General features: G+C 47.4%; 2 protein-coding genes across 8 annotated transcripts in view; one reads left to right on the top strand and one right to left on the bottom strand.

Annotated features, from left to right (window-relative positions):
* The window catches only part of DNAJC16 (DnaJ heat shock protein family (Hsp40) member C16), a 38,595-nt gene extending 33,066 nt beyond the window's left edge, over nucleotides 1-5,529 (bottom strand). The window contains exons 1-2 of one of the 3 annotated variants that reach the window (XM_070602588.1): nucleotides 5,197-5,529; nucleotides 3,063-3,247 (exon numbers count right to left, since the gene is read on the bottom strand). In XM_070602588.1, the coding sequence (XP_070458689.1) occupies nucleotides 3,063-3,229 (167 nt within the window). In that variant the 5' untranslated portion in view covers nucleotides 3,230-3,247; nucleotides 5,197-5,529. Of the gene's footprint in view, nucleotides 1-3,062; nucleotides 3,248-4,420 lie in introns of all 3 variants that reach the window. The other 2 variants (XM_070602595.1, XM_070602598.1) reach the window with 2 other exon arrangements.
* Nucleotides 5,530-7,437: 1,908 nt separating this feature from the next.
* CASP9 (caspase 9) overlaps nucleotides 7,438-20,280 on the top strand; it is a 29,640-nt gene continuing 16,797 nt past the window's right edge. For 3 of the 5 annotated variants that reach the window (XR_011535401.1, XR_011535398.1, XM_070602613.1), the window contains exons 1-6: nucleotides 7,499-7,756; nucleotides 10,939-11,329; nucleotides 17,034-17,068; nucleotides 17,977-18,153; nucleotides 18,609-18,698; nucleotides 19,889-20,036. Coding sequence is in view for 3 of the 5 variants with exons in the window: in XM_070602613.1 (XP_070458714.1) it covers nucleotides 7,625-7,756; nucleotides 10,939-11,329; nucleotides 17,034-17,068; nucleotides 17,977-18,153; nucleotides 18,609-18,698; nucleotides 19,889-20,036 (973 nt within the window). In the remaining 2 variants the exon portion in view is untranslated. Of the gene's footprint in view, nucleotides 7,757-10,938; nucleotides 11,330-17,033; nucleotides 17,069-17,976; nucleotides 18,154-18,608; nucleotides 18,699-19,888; nucleotides 20,037-20,280 lie in introns of all 5 variants that reach the window. The other 2 variants (XM_070602630.1, XM_070602619.1) reach the window with 2 other exon arrangements.

Genomic DNA, 20,280 nt, shown 5'->3' on the forward strand with positions numbered 1-20,280 from the left:
AGGGGCTGGGTTTTACTTCCTTAGAACTCCCTAAGATCTAAATCAGTGTTTTACACTGATTGATTTTTCAGTGTTCATCTTATTAAGAGACTCTATTACAGAGCTTATTCTCTATGTAATCACCTCTGCTAACTTCTAATAAATTTCCTCTAGCAAAGGTTCTGGAAAGAGACACAATCCACTGGGAGGCAAATGACTATTAAAAACGGCGCCAAGTACACCAGAATAAAAAAACTTTATGACTTGACCAACTTATTCTAGCAGGAACATGTTTGAATGCATTGTGCCACATATTCTGATTTCACTAAAAAGGAAGAAACTTCAAATGATTGGCTGCTGAATTTAAAACATCACTCCTCTCAACTACTTAATCCTTGTTATGAATATTAGTGGGAAAAAATTTCAGCTGGGTATAATGAAAATAGTATGACTTAAGGAAACAAGATGGTGGTTCCAAAGCATGCTTCTGGATGACAAAAAAAAAAAGGTGCTTTAAATATTCAAACTTAGGCTAAAGGCTGAGAAGAAAAAAATTATGCAATCATACAAATGAAGATTTAACATACAGGAGAAAGGTAGGAAGGGGCTTCTAAGGAGACTGAACCAAAGAGAGAGTTGTGAGGGCAGCTGGGGTAGAACCACAGATCCTGAAACAGAGGAAGCCAAGGCCCAAGGACAGGGAGGAAACCACAAGACAGATTCAGTTTATAAGGAGTATTTTCCTAATCGCTGGAAGATACCACAAAGTTGAAAACATTTAGAAAAAGATAAATTCAGCTCTAGGAAAGTACTGTCCAATGCTATTTCCAGTGTGCATGAAACATTTCACAGACTACAATATAATACACATCCTTTAAATTTCAAAGTGACGAAAATACCATACTTGGTATCTACTGGCTGTCTAGCTACCCCTAAGGGAATAAAAACAAAGGGAGAAAAAGAAATACAGCAAAATATTAGACAAATAGATTTACTGTTCAGGTGACTGACCACGTTACAAGCATTTGCTTCAAATCAAATTTTATGACCTGTTTTTCTTGGGGTAGGAGTAGTTGTTTATTTTGCTAACGTAAATGACAAAAGAGAAGCACCTCTGATAAAACTTAATCACTGGGAGAGAAACATAGCTTTCCTGAGAGAAAAAGTAAATTTAAATGGTTTCACCAAGCAAGGGGAAAGCGCATGAGACGTTTAGGAAACACTAGAAAGTAGTAAAACATGATAGAGAAAAGCTACAAATCCAATTCAACAGTCAACCATGCCCCTGCTGGAGCTCCTTCGGAAAAGTCAAACTGGGAAACACCCGTATTTTCAGTATATGCGAAACCACTAGGAAATGAAACAAACTATTTCAGTGATACAACATTGCCATGGCCAAAACAGCAGAAAATAATAGTACAGTGAAAACACAAAGGTAAAGCAAAATTTTAGACTTTCACTAGATGATACTCTATATTTCTATGGTGATGAATTACTCCTAGAGAGAATCTAATTAAGGAAGAGAAGCATATGACTCATTTAATTAATATCTTAACACCCTTTTCAGCTCTGGAAGACAGAAAAGTCAAAGCTGTACATTTTAACAGGTCCCACATGCTAAAGCTCTCATTTCTGCTTTTAAAATGTTGTCAAAGGCCATACCCTGTCCAAAAGAATGCTGCTACCTTATGAATTCACTGAAGATTTATATATTCGCTTTAAACACAAAGAGGCAAGAGTTTGAAATGATGCAGAAAGCAACTTTGCTGTAAAGAGAGTCCCTGGAAAGAGGCCATGCATAATTAGAGATTGTTTTTAGTATCCAGTTCTGGATTCCTCGTGATATGAACACAGTCTAAAGAGTTTATGGATTCAAAACATTATATTCTAAAACTTTTACCTTTATTGCAACCAGTTTAAAACTAAGATACATCTTTTGTTGAAGAATAATGGTGTCAGGCAGAGTCATGACACAGCCTGCAATGCCATTTGCATGTGTCAGCTTTGCTCCTGCATAACTTCCTACTGACCCAGACATTAACCCACTCACTCATACCTCTGCCCAGATAGGTAAATGAGGAAAAAACAAAAAGCAATAAACAACCTGTTGGTGCGGAAGGTCAAACTATGTATGGAACCCAGAGGTAATACAGACTTAACAACTCTGAGCCAAGATTTCTTCACCCATAAGACAGAGACAGCAATATCCTCCCTCATGGGGTAATTATAAGGTTTAAATGAGATAAAAAGCATAGAACCTGGAACCTAGCAGCAGCAGATGCTCACTGATGGTTCCCATCCAAACCCTCTCTCATTACTTATGGTTGGTTCACCCAGCTTGTAGTCACCTCTGTCCATTCCAGCCTTTCCTCCTCGTGAAGCTCCCCTCCAGCTATATAATCCAACACTTCTACTTCTTCAGCATAGCCAAAGCGTGGAAAAAACTGATGATGTTGTCCAAACAAGTTTTAAATTTATTGCTACTCTGCTAATTCACAAACCCTTGTATATTCTCTGCCACATACAATATCTACAGGTAAAATTATGATTTTTCTATAGCATAATTTTTTAAAAGTAATGTACTCAGTTCCTGAATAATCTTTAAATTGAAGGCAAAAGTTCTTACTCTAAAATTTTTTTTGAAAGCTTAAAAATTAATAAATTAGAGAACAGGATTGGATAGTGCTCCCGTTGGCAGTGACACTCATCTCATAGAGTTCCTTTATGAATAACACCACGGGATGGGTAGCTTACCCACTGCTGACTACATACACACTTTTAAAATGAAAGTTCCCTCCTACTTTACTTTTTAACATTAAATATGCTAACAGTGTCTAGGGCAATTCTTTAAGTCAAAGAATTCCTAAAAAAGGGTTTCATAGTAATATAGGCTTGGGGTCTCATCACTAAAAATTATATAATAACACGAACATTAGTTCTCCCAAATAAAATATTTTAGACACGTATATATTATATGTTTATGGAACACAGAAACAGAGACAAAAGCTAACCATACTTTAGGTTTCATTCCCCTCTAAAACTGCTTAGCTTATATTAAACTGCTATTTCTTTGTTTCACCTACCATTCCCGGGCGAGCTTCTTATAAGCCTTTTTAATATCAGCCTGACTGGCTGTTCGGCTGACCCCTAGGACTCTGTATGGGTCAAAATCCAACGCAGAGAGAATGTGCAGGATCAGAACCAGAACTAGCAAGAACTGCCAGGAAATGCTCAACTTTTTCACTTCCATTTCTCTTCCTTTCCAGAGCTGAAATGATTGAAGAGGCAGTAAGTTTCAGTGGTAGAAACCTGGACAATCTTGCTTTTTACGTAGAGATAGAAGATATATAGATGAAAAACAAAACAAACAAAAGATACTTTGCAAGAAGTGTCAAGCTGCTTGACTCTATTTTTTAAAATCAAAATCTCACTACTATTTTCGAATACCGCAAATAAGAACTATTATAGATGAAAAGATGAGCAATAAGAATTAACAGCAACCCTCCAGAATCCTTGGATTAGAAAAGCTTTAGAAATGACTGAAAATGAATGAGATGAAGAAATAATAAGCAAATGTGGGAAAACATACATAGGAAAATCAAGGTGACTACGTCTCAAACACTATTTCACTTATTCTGACAACAATAGTTTAAATTTAAAATACGTGGCTTAAGAACACCTCACTGAGTGCGTGCTAAATAAATTCATGAAATCATAAGATTTACCGTGTGCAAAACCACAAAACGAGCGAGTTGTGATGTTCTCACGGGTTAAACAAGTACAAATATGAAAGTGAAACACTTTCAAAAAACTGTGCGATTATGACTTGGTAAGCTCCAATTCTGTTCTTTTTCATCAGTTGAACAAGAAAATGAGAAGCTGCTCTTTAATTTAATCATGAGCAACATGGTCATTATAAATGGAGATCTCAGATGAGAAAAAGTGGCGAGAAAAAATTTAGTTTTCTACGTGAAGGGGGATTAATGGCAGGGTGTAGACCAGGCACGGTCTTCAAATGTTAAAGCTTCATCTCGCCTGAGTGTAGTGACTGAATTCAATGTTGGTTTTGGAAATACTCCTGGTGAACGGGGATTAATGGCAGAGTGTAGACCAGGCACTGTCTTCAAATGTTAAAGCTTCATCTCTGGTGAGTGTAATGACTGAATTCAGTGTTGGCTTTGGAAATAATCCTGGCTGGTTAATGGATAAAGTAGTGCTGTATTGCACACACATTTACACTCCAGGATTACAATCTTTGAGACATCATACAATGATTTTTCAAGGACCATATTTATCCAGACTTCCCATAAATTATGAAAGTTTTAAGGTTCAAGCGTCTAACGTGACACCTTACTTAAGGGAGTCAAAGCTGTTGACAGCGGTGGATGTTGGTAAGTGGAAGTCTAAATGCTGCATGGGAATCCTCACGAAATTGACTCACCTAATGGCCAATCAGGACTGCATGCATGCTGAATAAAATCCTAAAACAAATGAATTTCTTCCTTGTTAAGGCACCTATGACCTATTCCATCCTCACCAACACGTATAGCGCGCTAAAAATCGGGAAGGCTGCTGGTTTAGTACATGGTCTCTGGAACGAGACTAAGATTGGGATCCATCACTTTACGACCTTGGGCGAGTTACTTAAACTTGCTAAGCCTCAGTGACCTTATTCGTAAAATGGGGGTGAATAATACCACCTTGAAAGGATCACCACGAGAGTTAAACGTGCGTAAAGGATTTACTGAGCACAGGGCCAACAATCAGTAAGTGGTACCTATTAACAGTATTTTTTCTACCACGCAGTGCAATCACTGCCTTATTCAACTGTGTCAGTCGCCTTCAGTCAGAGGGCCCAAGGGGCGGGGAGCCGTGAAGTTCTTTGGCTGACAGCTCGACCATGCCGGCCCCAGGGCAGGAAACAACCTGCCCAACAGGTAGGCTACCGCCCTCGGGCAGTATCCCTGGACCCGGCAGCTGCCCCCAGAGACGCGCTCTAGGTCTCGGCCCCGCCTCAAGCTCCCGCCGGAGGTCGCAACCCTTCAAGAGACAGCTGCCTCCCCCGCTGCCCCGCGAGAGCCCTGGGCCGGGCCCTGTCGGCTCCCGGTTCCCCTCGGGCCCAGCGGGGACCAGGAGCGAGGAACCGACGGGAGATCCCCGAGCCTGCCCGGCCCTGCCGAATCTGCGGCTCCGCGCGTCACGCGGGGAAGGAGTTACCGGGAAAGGGCACCGGCCTAAGCGGCTGCAGCCTCGGTGCTCCAGTTAGTCCGCCGAGCAGGGAGCCTCCGGTCCACACGAGCGCTCGCCGGGGCCTGGGGAGGGGAAAGAGGAGGGGACCAGCCGGAGGAGAGTCACGTGACACTTAAAGGCTTGGCGCACAGAAGGCGCGGACTGAATGGGTCGAAAGCTTCCACTTTGAGAATCTGTTTTGACCCTTGTCACCCGCCGTCTGCGCGTGGGCCAGGCGCGGTTGCCATAGGAACGAGGCGCGCTCTCTGGCTGGATCAAAGCGACGGTCGTGACCAAAGAGGCCAAAACGTGCCTGCTAGCGAGGCAAAGTGGCGATGCATGATGGGATGCCCAAAAGACCTCCCCGATCCGGGGAGGAGTTTCCACTCCTACCAGGAGATGGCCCTCGTCTAGCAACAGTTGCTAGGTTGGGGAAGCAATCGTTGGTCCCTGTTCTCTTTAACCCTATTCATAGAATCCTAGAGCGTCAGAGCTGGAAGGGGCCTTAGGGATCTTTTCTAGTCTAACTCTTCCATATGCTGATTTGGAGACTAAGGCCCAGAGAAGGGCAGGGACTCGCCCACGGCCTAGAATCCAGGACTCCTAAACCCGTTTACCAAAAAGCGAGCTCCACCCAGAATGGGCCAGGCCTTGCCCTTAGCACGGGAAAGGGCTTTGTGTGTGGGTGGAGGGGCATGGGAGTCACAGGTGAATGAGGTAAGCTTTCATTGAGCCAATGAGTTTCCTTGGGGATATAAAGAAAGAGATTTTATATCCACCTGCCCTGTTTTTAATCTCCTTTGCATTTATCACTATGTAACATATATCTTTTCTTTATATTGTTTATCGTCTATCTCCTCCTACTGGAATGTAAGCTTGTAAGGGCAGGGCTTTCTTTTTTTCCTTTGGTGAGGAAGATTGGCCCTGAGCTAACACCTGTTGCCAATCCTCCTCATTTTGCTTGAGGAAGATTCGCCCTGAGCTAACATCTGTGCCAGTCTTCCTCTATTTTTTGTTTGTGGGTCGCCACCACAGCAGGGCTTTGATGAGTGCTGTAGGTCCATGCCCAGGATCCAAACCCACAAACCCTGGGCCGCAGAAGCGCAGCACACTGAACTTAACCATCACGCCACCAGTCCGGGCCCAGGGACTTTTTGTCTGTTTTGTTCCCCTATATATTCTCAGTGCCTGCACGGATCTCAGCACAGACAGAATCTCAATAAATATTTGTGGAATAAATGAATGAATGAGGCTGAGGTTTTGCTGCTCGAGAGAATACATTCTACGGTGGACTTGAGTTAGCTTCGGGTTTAAATCCTGCCTGCCTCTGCTACGTACTACTTCTGCGACTTTGAACGGTGACCACTTCCTTGAGCCCCAGCGTCCACATCTGTAAAGTTGGGGAAAAGAATAGTACTTCCCTGCTAGGATTGTAGTCAGGAAATAAATGAGATAATGCAATATAAAATGGCTAGCACAATGGCTGAGACTTAGCAAATGCTCAAGAAACAGGGGCAATCATTTTTGAAATGTGGAAATGAGCCCTACAAACTGGGAGTTGAGAGGACTAGATTTCTGCCAGTGTTTTTTCTTTGTGGGAGGTGTTAGGGTGGGAAGGAGGGAAGAAGGGAACGGAAGACGTTATAATATTGGCTTCTCTGGATGAGACACGGAGTTTGGAACAGTAAACTACGAGATCTGGGCACGGAAGTGGGGCAGGAGAATTATGGTTTTCTTGTGGGCACTGGAGGGGGCTAGAGGGCAGCTATACTTGGGAAGAGGTTGAATGGGGCGGGACAGACCATGGCTCCATGCATGGCTGGCCCTCTTACCAGCACTGTCACCTGCTCCGAGTTGGTCTGCTTAGGGGCTGGCGGCGGCAGCCGCGGGGGTGTGCGTGTATCCTGGGGGCGGGGCAGTGGTGCGGGGGCGGAGCCTGGTGCGGGGCAGGGCCTCGGGGTGTGTCCTGGGGGCGGGGCGGGGCGCGGAGGCGGAGCCTGGAGCGGGGCGGGGCCTCGGGGTGTGTCCTGGGGGCGGGGAGCGGAGGCGGAGCCTGGAGCGGGGCGGGGCCTCGGGGGGGGGTGTCCTGGGGGCGGGGCGGGGCGCGGCGGAGGAGCCTGGAGCGGGGCGGGGCCTCGGGGTGTGTCCTGGGGGCGGGGCGCGGAGGCGGAGCCTGGAGCGGGGCGGGGCCTCTGGGTGTGTCCTGGGGCGGGGCGCGGAGGCGGAGCCTAGTGGGCGGGAGGCGGGGGCGGGGGCAGGCCTGGGGGCGGGACCCGGGGGTGGGGGGAAGGGGAGGTGAGGGGGCGGGGCGCAATGCTGTGGCCGGTCTGGGGGCGGATCTTGGGGCGCGGGCGGGCGCGCTGGCCGAGGCCCGGAAGCGGACGGAGGCGGCCCGGGTCCCCGCCGTCTATCTGCCATGAACGAGGCCGACCGGCAGCTCCTGCGGCGGAGCCGGCTGAGGCTGGTCCGCGAGCTGCAGGTGGACTCGCTCTGGGACGCTCTGCTAACCCGCGAGCTCTTCACGCCCGACATGATCGAGGACATCCAGGTGCGCCCCAGCCCCAGCCCCCGCCCAGCCGGCGTCCCCCCGCTTCTCGCGCCGCGCGCAGTCTTCTTGTCACGGATGGGGACCGCGACCCCGCGCGGAGAGGGTTGTTGAAGCCACAACATGACTTAATGGCTGAGCTCCCGCCCTCCCCTCCCTGGTCTGTGCCACCCAGTACCCACCTTTTTAAGAACTACTCTGTGGGAACCGCTGTTTCCCTCATGGCGTCGAGCCCACGAAATCGGCCAGCGGAACCAGGCAATCCCAAACACTTCTTTGGGGGCGTGCGAAACCGATTCCACGCCCTGCACCGTGGGCGTACGCTGTGAGCTGTTGCAGCCCTGTGCTTCTTGCCAGGAAGGGGGATTGTGTGTTTTTTCCTCCTCTGGCATAGAGGTTCAGGGCACCCACTTGGGGGTCAGACTACCTGGCACTGTGTCTTTGGGCAAGTCACTTATCCTCTTTGAGCCTCAGTTTCCTGGCCTGTGAAATGGGGACAAGAGTAGTATTGTTGTGAGGGCTCAATGAGATAACGATGTGAGACAGTATAGTGTCCCGCACGGAGTGAGGGCTCAAGCTGTGGTAGCTGGTTGTGCCCTGTCCTTTTGGCCAGCCCTCTTGTGTTAAGGTCATGGTTTGTAAGAGGTTTCAGGGATGAGGGGCCTGATGCAGGCAATGGAGAGAATAATAAGGCAAACATTTGAGGTTCTCTTTAAAACACTGTGGTGTCTTTGTTTTATTTGCCCCTCGCCACAGTCCTGTGAAGTGAGGAGGGTCCAGGAGGTATTTCCTACCTCGAGGTGGCTATGTCTGACTTCCTGGAGGCCCCTGGCCAGTGCCCTGTGGGTTGCTTGCAGGCAGAGTGTCCAGTTTCTGTGTCATCCAGGAGCTTGGCCTGACCCAATGAGGAAGTCCTTAATGGGACAAGTATCATATGGAAAATTGCCAATGAGTGGTAACATTAAAAGAAGTCTTATGGGGCCGGCCTGGTGGCATAGCAGTTAAGTTCACGTGCTCTGCTTCAGTGGCCTGGGGTTTGCCGGTTCGAATCCCAGGCGTGGACCTAGACACCGCTTATCAAGCCATGCTGTGGCAGGCGTCCCACGAATGAAAAAAACAGAGGAAGATGGGCAGGGATGTTAGCTCAGGGCCAGTCTTCCTCAGCAAAAAGAGGAGGATTGGTGGCAGATGTTAGCTCAGGGCTAATCTTCCTCAAAAAAAAAAAAAAGTCTTATGAGTGCCTGTTGTGTGGCTTGTACTGAGGAGTGGAAATGGTTTGAGGCCATATCCTTGTCTTCAGGTAAATTCACAGGGATCGCAAACTCAAATGCCTGGGAGGCCCATTGGGTGGGCACTAGTGCAGGCATCCCCCCAGCTCCAGCTGAGTGTGGTCATACCAGAATGTAGCCTGGTGTTGCTGATTTTTCACGTTCTTAAAGAGAAACTGGAAATCTTGATTTCAGTGTCAAATTCCATGATTTTAGATGTTAGCAACAAATTCAGAATTTTTAAAGAACATCGTGTGTACAACAGGCTGCCATTTTGCCATGCCTGGTATGGCTGAGCCACATGGATCTGGGTCCTCATCCTGGCTTTGTTACATATAGGGAAGTTGTAACACCCTTCTGTAAAGTGGGAATAGTTGTAATCATTGTGATTTAACCCATTAAGCTTGTTGAGGGGGAGTAAATGAAATGATGCATTTAACACAGTGTCTGAGTGTTCAGTAAATGTGGAGAGAAATCAAAACACCACGATCTACTTGCAGAGAAGTAGACATGTAGCTGTTTTGCTAGTAAGAATTATCTTCTCAGTGACACTATAGGTCTGCTGTTCAGTGTAGTACCCATTAGCCACATGAAGCTATTTAAATGTAAATACGTAGTAATTAAACAAAAAATTCAGTTCTTCAGTTGTATGACCCAGGTAGGCACATGTGGCTGATGGCTACCATATCGGATAGTGCAGACAAAGAACATTTCCATCATTACGGAAGGGTCTCTTGGACAGCACTGCCATAGGATAGTTGAAGATGGGGTGGTTTTTTATCCCTGTGGATCCTGAGGAATTTGCCTGGTGCTAGGTCTCAAGGGACATCTTCCTCCTGCTCCCACCCTGCTCCTTGCCTTAGTGACCAGCCCCACCATCCCATACCTGTCAACCTTGACCATTCCTGCATCTTCACAGTCAACCCAATCAATGCCCAAGTATAGTTGATTTTCCCTCCTTCTTTCTCTGGTCTGTCCTCTCACTTCTTTTTTCTTTTTTTGGAGGAAGATTATCCCTGAGCTAACTACTGCTAATCCTCCAATCCTCCTTTTTTTGCTGAGGAAGACTGGCCCTGAGCTAACATCCATGCCCATGTTCCTCTCCTTTATATGTGGGACGCCTACCACAGCATGGCTTGCCAAGCGATGCCATGTCCACACCTGGGATGTGAACCGGCGAACCCCTGGCCGCCGAGAATAGGAACATGCGCACTTAACTGCTGCGCCACAGGGCTGGCCCCTGTCCTCTCACTTCTTCACCATCTTTGCTGCTACCTGACCTGGCTATGTCTCACTCCCTTCCATTGTCCTCTGTGCCCCCAGGATGATTTCTCTAAAAGGCAGATCTGAATCTGACTCCCTTCTTAAAACTCTCCAGTGGCTCCTCACGGCTTTCTTGGCATGGCCCCGCAAATGCCTCATGCCTTGCTGCTGTTCCCCACCTCTGCTTACATATCTCATTTCTCCGAATTCTCTATTCACTTCCTAGTGTTCCCTGGGGTCTCAGCTAAGACATCGCCTCCTGGATGCCTCCCTGACCCCCCATGGCTGAGTTGGGTGCCCCTGTACCCTCCCAGTCCCATGTGCTTTCCCTCCTGGCACTTCTCTCTTTGCTGTGTTGTTGTTGATTTGTCTGTTTGCATCCCCCACTAGTTGTTTGCTCCTTGAAGATGAGACTGTTCGCTGCTGTATTTTCAGCGTGTAGCACAGTGCTGGGTGCACGGTAGATGCCTCCAAAATACTGAACAAGTACATAAGCAAAGGCTGGCGAGGGGCACACACTCAGTGTACCTGCAGGCTCAGTTTTTGCCCATGTGCCTCACTGTTTAGACTTACGCTAGGTAGGAAATGGGGGAAGATGGCGAGAGTCATAGGAAAGCGCGTGGGTAATAGCGCCATGTCTTTCTTTCCCAACAGCGCTCTGGATCTCGGCGCGATCAGGCCAGGCAGCTGATCATAGATCTAGAGACTCGAGGGAGTCAAGCCCTGCTTTTGTTCATCTCCTGCTTAGAGGACACAGGCCAGGACACACTGGCTTCATTCCTGAGAACGAGTAGCCAAGCCGCCAAGCAGAATCCAGAGGCCATCAGACCCTCGGACCTCCCACCTGTGGTGCTCGGACCAGTGGGCCTCAAACCAGAGGAGCTGACAGCAGTGAAGCAGGACCCATCGAAGCTGACTCCAGGAAAACTCACTCCAGTGGTGCTGGGGCCCGAGGAGCTCTGGCTGGCCAAGCTCAGGCCAGAGGTTCTCAGACCAGAGGTGCCCAGGCCAGTGGACATTGGTTCTGGAGGATTCAGTGATGTCCGTGAGTACTGAGAAGAGGGGTTGGCGGGTGGGTGTAATGAATGGTCCTTGGAGAGTGACCATTGGTACAGCCAAGTGGGCTGAGACTCAGAATTTCATTTTGGTGCTATCTTTCTGAGTACTCATAGGGGATGAGTGGAATATTCTGGCAGGTCTTCAGGAAAGCCCCTCCTCTGAAAAGCATGTGTTGAAGTCTCTTTTGGATGTCCCAGGTTTTGATCAGTGTTTCTAGATCAAGCTGTCATTCAGGATTGACCTTTGGGTCCGTGTGGGTAGTGTGGAGGAGCCAGGTCTGGCGGCAGGAGGGAGGCCTCCGCCTGTCAAGAGTCTGGGCCCTGCCAGCATGGTACATATCCCTCCCTCCTTCCCTCACAACAACCCTGCAGGGCAGGTCTCATTAGACCCCTTCTTGTTGATGAGGGAACTGAGGCGCAGGGAGGTTAAATAATTTCCTTAAGGTCACAAAGCTGCATCCAGTAAAATGCATAAATCCTAAGAGTACAGCTGGATGATTTTTACCGTGTACACACAGATGACCAACCCCCAGGTCATGAAGATATGGAACATTCTGGTGTCCTGTAAGACTCTCCGGTGCCTCCTCCCAGTCTGCTCCCACTCCCCTCCACCCAGAGTCATCACTGTTCTGATCTCTGTCACCGCGGTTCCCTTTTGCTTGTCCTTGAACTTCAATATAAATGAAATCCTAAAGTTTGTGCTCTTGGAGTCTGGTTTCTCTCGCCATCATTAAATTCGTGAAATTCACTCCTATTGTTCTTCATATCAGTAGTTTGTTCTTTTTCATTGCTAGGTAGTAGTAGTTCCTGTTCTGAATCATCCACAATTTATTTCACCATTCTGTCGATAGACATGGGGGTTTTCAATGAGCGCTTCGTTTCTATGGCAGCACATGGAGATCCAGCACTTCTTATGTCGTGGTTGCCCAGTGGACCACTGCATGGTGTGGATGCTAATAATAATAATAATAATAATAATAATTATTATTATTATTATTTAGTGGTTAACCTTACTGAGTGCTTACTTTTTGCCAGGCAGTTTGGGAGTGCTCACATAAATGATTTAATTTAGTTTTCCCAACTCTCTCGTAAGGTAGGTGGTACAGTTTTCCCATTTTACTGTTGAACAAAGTGAGTGACAGATTGAGAAATGACTTGCCCCCAATCACACAGCTAGTGAGAAGTGGAAACAGGACTGCAGTCCAGGCTTCCCCGCCCTGTCTGCTCCGCTGTGTAGCCCCACATGTGCCTTGCACTGTATTTTATTCACCCAGTCCCTGTTAATGGACATTTGTGTTGTTTCTGCAGTAGCCTTGCATGCTCATCTATCTCTGACTGGGGTTAGGTTTCTGGAAATGGAATTGATGGGTGAAAAGGTAAATGTTCCTGTCTGATAGATGCTGCCAATTTGTACTTCAAAAACATGCCATTTTATAATCTCATCAACCATGAGCAAAAGTGACCATTTTCCCACACTCTTGCCAACAGTGAGTATTAACATTTTTTCCTATGTGATGGGCAAAAAGTGAAATCTATTTTCTGTGCCGAATAACTGTGTGATTTTGGGCAACCTGTTAAAGCAGAGAAACAAACAAACGTGATGAGAGTCTAAGGAAGAAGACCGTTTCTGGAATTGCTTGTATGCTTTATTGTCCTACTATAACGGGCCAGGCAAAATATAAAGTCCAACTCTTATCTGGTTTGGTAGAATGGTAGTTTGAGTCATTTAGGACCAACAGTCTGGACTTGATGCCTCCTGTTCTTTTGGAAGGTATTGTATTTCCTATTTGTTGTGAATATTTATTCCCAGTAGGAGCTTAAATCTGAAGGATAAATAATAGTAGCAATAACAAGATCGCTTCAAATGTCTATGTCACTTTACAGTGCACACAGTGCTTTTTCAGGTCATCAGAACCATGCTGTGCAGTGGAAGACAGGGCAGGCCCTCTGCTATCATACCCTGTTTGCAGGGGAGGAAGCGGGGCTCTGAGAACAACACAGTCACAAAATGAGTTCAAGTGCAGAGCTGAGACTTGGGCCTAGGTCTTCTGGCTTAATAAGTGACTGCCTCCTCTGCCCCAGTCTGCTGAAAGGTATCCTTTTAGGTATTGGGCCTTAGGCTCCTGAGTACTGCACAGGAATGTTTCCCAAGGTAGGTTTCATGGTGACCCTTTGACAAAGGATCTTTGTTATTTTCTTCCTTCTTATAACTTGGTGCTTAGTTTATTTTTCCTTTTCTAGTTCCTTGAGTGTATGATTAGATTCTTTATTTGAGATCTTTCCTTTTCTTAATGTGGACACTTATTGCTATAAACCTCCCTCTTAGAATTGCTTTTGCTGCATCCCATAAGTTTTGCTATGTTGTGTTTCCATTTTCATTCGTTTCAAGATATTTTTTAATTTCTCTTTTGGTTTCTTCTTCGACCTATTGGTTGTTCAGGAGTGTGGTGTTTAATTTCTACATATTTGTGGATTTTCCAGTTTTCCTCCTGTTATTGAGTTCTAGTTTCATACCACTGTCATCAGAAAAGATACTCTATGCCTTTTGACTGGAGAATTTAATCTGTTTACATTTAAAGTATTTATTGATAGTGAGGACTTGCTGATGCCATCTCATTAGTTGTTTTCTGGCTGTTTTGTACTTCCCTTATTCCTTTCTTCCTCTCTGTCTCTTTTCCTGTGCAAATTGAAGATCTTCTGTAGTAGTATGCTTTGATTCTCTTCTCTTTACTTTTTGTGTGTCTACTGTAGGTTTTTGCTTTATGGTTACCGTAAGGCTTACGTAAAACATCTTGTAACAGTCTATTCTAAGCTGATAACAACTTAACTTTGATCATATACAAAAACTCTCCCCTTTTACTCCCCCCATTTTATGTTTTTGATGTCAGAATTTGCATATTTTTATACTGTATATCCATTAACAAATTACTGTAGCTATAGTTTTTTATAATGCTTTTGTCCTTTAACCTTTATGCTAGAATTAAGTGATGAACACTGCACCATATTATAGGATTAGAGTATTCTGAATTTGACTGTATGCTTACCTTTTTCAGTGTGTTTTATCTTTTCATATGTTTTCATGTTACTAATTAGTATCCTTTCATTTCAGCTTAAAGAGCTCCTTTCAGCATTTTTTGTAAGGCAGGTCTAGTGCTGATGAACTCCCTCAGCTTTCATTTGTCTGGGAAAATCTTTCTCTCTCCTTCATTTCTGAAGGACAGCTTTGCTGGGTAAAGCATTCTTGGTTGGCAATTCTTTTGCTTTCAGCACTTGAATATATCATCCCCCTCTGTCCTGTCCTGTAAGGTTTCTATTGAGACATCCGCCGATAGCCTTAAGAGACTTCCCTTATATGTAAGGAATTTGTTTCTCTTGCTGCTTTTAAAATTCTCTCTTTTTCTTTGATTTTAGACAGTTTTATTATAATGTGTCTTAGAGAAGATCTTTTTGAGTTGAAATCGTTTGGGGACCTATGAGCTTCATGAACTTGGAAATGCACATCTCTCCCCAGATTTGAGAAATTCTGAGCCATTATTTCTTTAAAAAAGCTTCCTGTCCCTTTCTCCACCTCTTCTCCTTCTGGGACTCCAGTAATCCGTAGACTGTTTCTCCTAATGATACCCCATAGTTCACGTGGGCTTTCTTCACTCTTTTCCATTCTTTTTCTCTTCTGAATAGGTAACTTCAAATGACTTGTCTTCTACTTCACAGATTCTTTCTTCTGCTTGATCAAGTCTGATATTGATGCTCTCTTTGCATTTTTTAAAAAAATTTCATTCATTGTATTCTACAGTTCCAGAATTTCTGTTTTGTTCCTTTTTTTTGGTAAATAACAAGATCCAATTAAATGATTTTAACATGAATACCTTTTAAAAGTTAATTAAGTTTTTCGTTTGATTCTTTTCTACGATTTCTGTTTCTCTGTTAAACTTCTTGCTTTGTCCATGTATTGTTTTTCTGATTTCATTGAATTGTCTTTCTGTGTTTTCTTGTAGCTCACTGAGCTTCTTTTAAACAATAATTTTGAATTCTTCATCAGGCAAATTGCAGATTTCCATTTCTTTGGGGACAGTTACTGGAAAATTATTGTGTTCCTTCGGTGATGTCATGTCTTCTTGATTTTTCATGTTTGTTGAAGTCTTGCATTTGAAGAAGCTGTCACCTCCTCCAGTCTTTTTTTTTTTTTTAAAGATTGGCACCTGAGCTAACATCTGTTGCCAATCTTCTTTTTTTTCCTTCTTCTTCTCCCCAAAGCCCCCAGTACATAGTTGTATATTCTAGTTGTAGGTTCTTCTAGTTGTGGCATGTGGGACGCCGCCTCAGCATGGCTTGATGAGCAGTGCCATGTCCGCGTCCAGGATCCAAACTGGTGAAACCCTGGGCCACAGAAGTGGAGCGTGCAGACTCAACCACTTGGCCACAGGGCCAGCCCCACCTCCTCCAGTGTTTACTGAATGTGTCCGATTCATATTGCTCTTCAGTGTATCCATCTCAGATTGTTCTTTTGCACCAGTGGTGTGCCAGGACTGCTCCACTGGACTCCTGGACTTCCACAAAGGCACTCTTGTCCATGGTTGATTGTCAAAATTGGTATTCTTTGTGGAGGAAGGCAGTTGAAAATTCTTATTTTGACGTTTTGATGATGTCAGTCTCTCACTTTGTGCATCATTATTGTTAATCTGGGAAATAAATAAATTCCTCAGTAGTGAATAATGGTTATATTTTTTGGGATGCAGTGGAATTTTAGAAATGAGCAGTAGCTTCAGAATGAAGTCTAGGGACTAATAGGGGTCTTCAGGCTAGGTAAAACCATTTCTAATTTTAAAAATGGGACATGAATGCTTTTCTGGCATGGCTTTTAAACTGGCAAGAGAATAGTTCCCAACAAGGGGTCCAGGCCTGCTCTGAGCATTGAATGTCACTATCATTGGATCGTGATTGTAGGCTCCAGCATGACTTGGAGGTAGCCACCATGTTCTCTTTGTTTAAAAAAGAAAAAAAAAGTGTCCCACACCCTTATAGGCTGGTGACTAGTTGACATCTTGCTAATTGAAGTGAAAACTCTTTTGACATTGAAGGAAAATTGACTCACTTATTTATTCTGCAAATATTTCCTGAGGACCTACAGTGGCTTCCACAGACAGGGAGCATCTGCTCCCCTGGAGTTTCCTTACGCCTTTCTATTCTAGAATGTCACATAAATGGAATCACATCGTATAGAATCTTCTGGCTTTTCTTACTTGGCATAATGTTTCTGAGGTTATCCATGGAGTTGCACGCATCAGTGGCTCATTCCTTTTCAGGCTGTGTAGTATTGTTCCCTTGTGTGGCTGTATCACAATTTGTTTATCCATCACCTTGTTGACAGATGTTTGGGTTGGTTCTAGTTTTGGGCCCTATGAATTAGGTTTCATTGAACATTTGTGACCAAGTCTTTTTGTGCCCATTGCACTCATTTCTCTTGGGTGTATACCTGGAAGTGGAATTGCTGCTCCAAGGGTAGGTGTGTTTAACTTTATTAGAAACTTCTGACCAGTTCTCCAAGGTGGCTGTGCCCCTTGACTCCCACCAGCAGTGCCTGAGGGTTCCTGTGTTCCCATTCCTCCGTTTCTGTGGGGGCTGTCCTCACAGAGTCCCCTGCCCCTCCCCCGCTGGACCTTGACATTCACGTTTTTTTCTTTCTCTCTGCAGGTGCTCAGGACAGATTGAGGGGAAACGCCGATTTGGTGAGTCTTCATGTGATTTGGGGCCAGTTGTGTTGGCGTTGGGTCCTTCTGCTTTCCCCTCCCAGGTCCTTCCCTGCAGCTGTGTCACGAGCCCAGAGAACCCAGCCCGGCTGGAGGGAGGCTCCCAGCCCCGGGCCCCCACACCTCCCTCACCCCAGCACACCTCTTTCTGGAGCAGATGGTCCATCCCTGCTCCTCCTTCCTCGTTGAAGTCGGGGGTCAGACCTAATGAGGGGGGGTGGGCATCAGAATAGTCTGTGGCACCCAGTCCAGACTGTCACTCACTCTCTCATTCCCAGCATTTAGGATGTGACTCCTGTGTGCCAGCCCTGGGCTCTGTGCTGGGATACCTGAGAACAGGCCACTTGTGTTTCTAGCCCTGATGGAGCCATCAGCCCAGTAGCGGCCAGTTACACAAAGAGATATATAAATATAAATAGTATTAAGTCCTATAAACAAAAAGTACAGGCTGCTCTGAGAGAGGACTACAAGCAAAATGTCGAGGAAGGGGTGAGGGTGGGCCTGGGCAGAGCCACCCACACAAATCTCAGGCACTCCCCTTGTTCAGACAATCTGTAAGGGCCTTTTGGGGTGAATGTCTATGGGTGTCAGACTTCTAAGCTGGCAGCTCCTGTCCCTGAATACTGCGGTGGGAGCTAATCTTCTCTCCCCAGGTAAGCTACTCGTGCATCTCACAGCTCGTGCTCTCCCCAGTCTGTCTCAGGCTGCTTGCTTCTGCCCTGGAATGCTGGGTGTAGACCTTGCTTCTCCTGCAGAGGTGGGGCAGACCCCAGTTTCTGTCCCACCCCTCCAGATTGTCAACCACGCGAGTGAAAACCAGGGGGTCACCTTCTCTCCCGTGGAGCACGGTGAGTCCCTGGCTTATGTTGGTCCCTGTGCTTGGGCAGGCGTACGTCCTGAACGCGGACCCCTGTGGCCACTGCCTCATCATCAACAACGTGAACTTCTACCTGGCGTCGGGGCTCGGCAGGCGCGTCGGCTCCGACATTGACTGCGAGAAGCTGCGGCAGCGCTTCAGCCTGCTGCATTTCATGGTGGAGGTGAAGGGCGACCTGACCGCCAAGGTAGGGTCGCCGTCTGCAGAGGGAGATGGGGCGGGGTGTCCTGCAAGGGACCCCGAAGGCAAGCAACTCCCCAAGATGAGCCCTCAGGGCTGTAGGACCGTGTGTGGGAGGCAGTGGGGCTCGGTGGTTACCAGTTCAGACTCCGAGACACCTGGGCTGAGGACATCGTCGAGGTGGCTGGCTCTCCCGCCACGGGCTGTGCGACCCCTGAGCCTTGGTTCCTTGTCTAGGTAGTAAGATAGAACTCCCCTCACAGGGTCGTAGAGGGGGTTAAACGAACAGTGCCCAAGCACGCACCTTTCCCCCAAGAACGGTGGCTCCTGTGACTGTTAGGACTGTCGTTACTTCAGTATTGGCCCCGGGAGCTGGGAAGGTGCTCTGCCCAGGCCTTGGGTGGGCCCAGGATGGGGCCTGACCTGTCAGTGTTCTGGCTCACCTGTAGCCTTCTCTTGTAGCAAATGCTCCGGGCCTTGGGGGAGCTGGCACGGCGCGACCATGGTGCTCTAGACTGCTGCGTGGTGGTCATCCTCTCTCACGGCTGTCAGGTAGGAGGCTCAGCTCCTTGGGCAGGCGACAGGGAAGGTGCACAGAGAGGCCGTGCAGGAGCCCGTTCCTTCCTGCGTCCAAGACACCTTGGCTTTGTGGGAAGAGCCGTGGGGCGCCATCCACCTCCTGTTGTTTTCTTGGGAGCCATCTGGCCCTCCGAGGAGTTGGATGTCCCTCCTGGGTGGCACAGTGTTCCTGGGAGACGCCATCTGGGAGAGGCAGGGAGGAGACAAGCTCTGCTCACAAAGCTCCTACGCCTGGATTTTGTTCAGAGCTGGGCACAGCACACGAGAGCTCCCAGCTTCTGCCTCGGTCGTGCTGGGCATTGTTCCAGACCCTCTGCTGCTTGCTGGGAGTTGGGACACTGGGAGCCGCTCTGGGCTTGGCCACTCATGTGCTGGGTCATTGTGGCCAAGCCCCTCCCCCTTCCTGGGCCTCAGTTTCCTCATCTTTTAAAGTCGAGGGGTTGGACGGAACAGAGATTACAAGCTGGGGGCCTGTAGTCCCCCTGTGGTTGCACAGTGTTTTCAAAACTGGCAACTTTCACACAAAAGTCAGGATCTCCAGCTTCCTATGAAAAACTACCTTAACAGGCCAGCATCCTCACAGAGAAAACTCTGGCCTGTAGCTGGGTGGGGGCTGCCCCTTTGGTCCTTTCATTCATGGTGTGGCCCTGGACTGGCAGCGTGGGCATCACGAGGGAGCTCTTGAGAAATGCAGCCTCAGACTCCACCCCCAACCTCTTCATTCAGAGCCTGCGCCTGAACAAGATCCCTGTGCACATAACGTTGAGAATACCTGGTCTTGAGCAGTGGTTCTCAACGTCTAGCTGCATCAGAGGCGCCTGAAGGCCAAGATTGCTGGTTGTCACTACCAGGGTTTCTGATTCAGGGGGTCTGGTGGGGTCCGGGAATTTGCTTGTCTTACAAGTTCCCAGGTGAAGCTGCTGCTGGTTCAGGGACCACACCTTGAGAACCACTGATCTGCAGCAAGCTGGCGGGCATTCTCCAGTTAGGCTGTCTGGCCCCCATAGGCACATGAGTTTGAGAACCAACCCGCTCTGTCCAGATCAGCCTCATGCCCCTGGCTGGGGCCTTCTAGATGCTTGGCCCCCACAAGACCTCTGAACAGGCTGTTGGATTCCTTCTCCAACTTCTTGGTTTTGTAACCAGGATTCTTGGTCTTTTAGGCCAGCCACCTCCAGTTCCCGGGGGCTGTTTATGGCACAGACGGATGTCCTGTGTCCATCGAGAGCATCGTGAACATCTTCAATGGAACTGGCTGCCCCAGCTTGGGAGGGAAGCCCAAGCTGTTTTTCATCCAGGCCTGCGGTGGGGGTAAGCAGGTCCCAAGGCCCCTGCAGACGGATCTAGTGGGGAAGGAGCCGCCACCTACGTCCTTCTCCATCCTGCCCCTGACAATGTCGGAGGGGTCTCTCCCGGCAATCAGAGGGTCCCAGACATGGTCACTGTTGTCCGAATAGCAGCACCTCCATCCAGCTAGAGTAGGCCTCAGCTTCATCTGTCTTTAGCGGTCAGGGTCTTCTGTCTCAGTGCAGTAGCCTCAGGGGCTCATTTAACT

The sequence above is a fragment of the Equus przewalskii genome, chromosome 2, assembly GCF_037783145.1.
Source record: "Equus przewalskii isolate Varuska chromosome 2, EquPr2, whole genome shotgun sequence".
Taxonomy (NCBI): domain Eukaryota; kingdom Metazoa; phylum Chordata; class Mammalia; order Perissodactyla; family Equidae; genus Equus; species Equus przewalskii.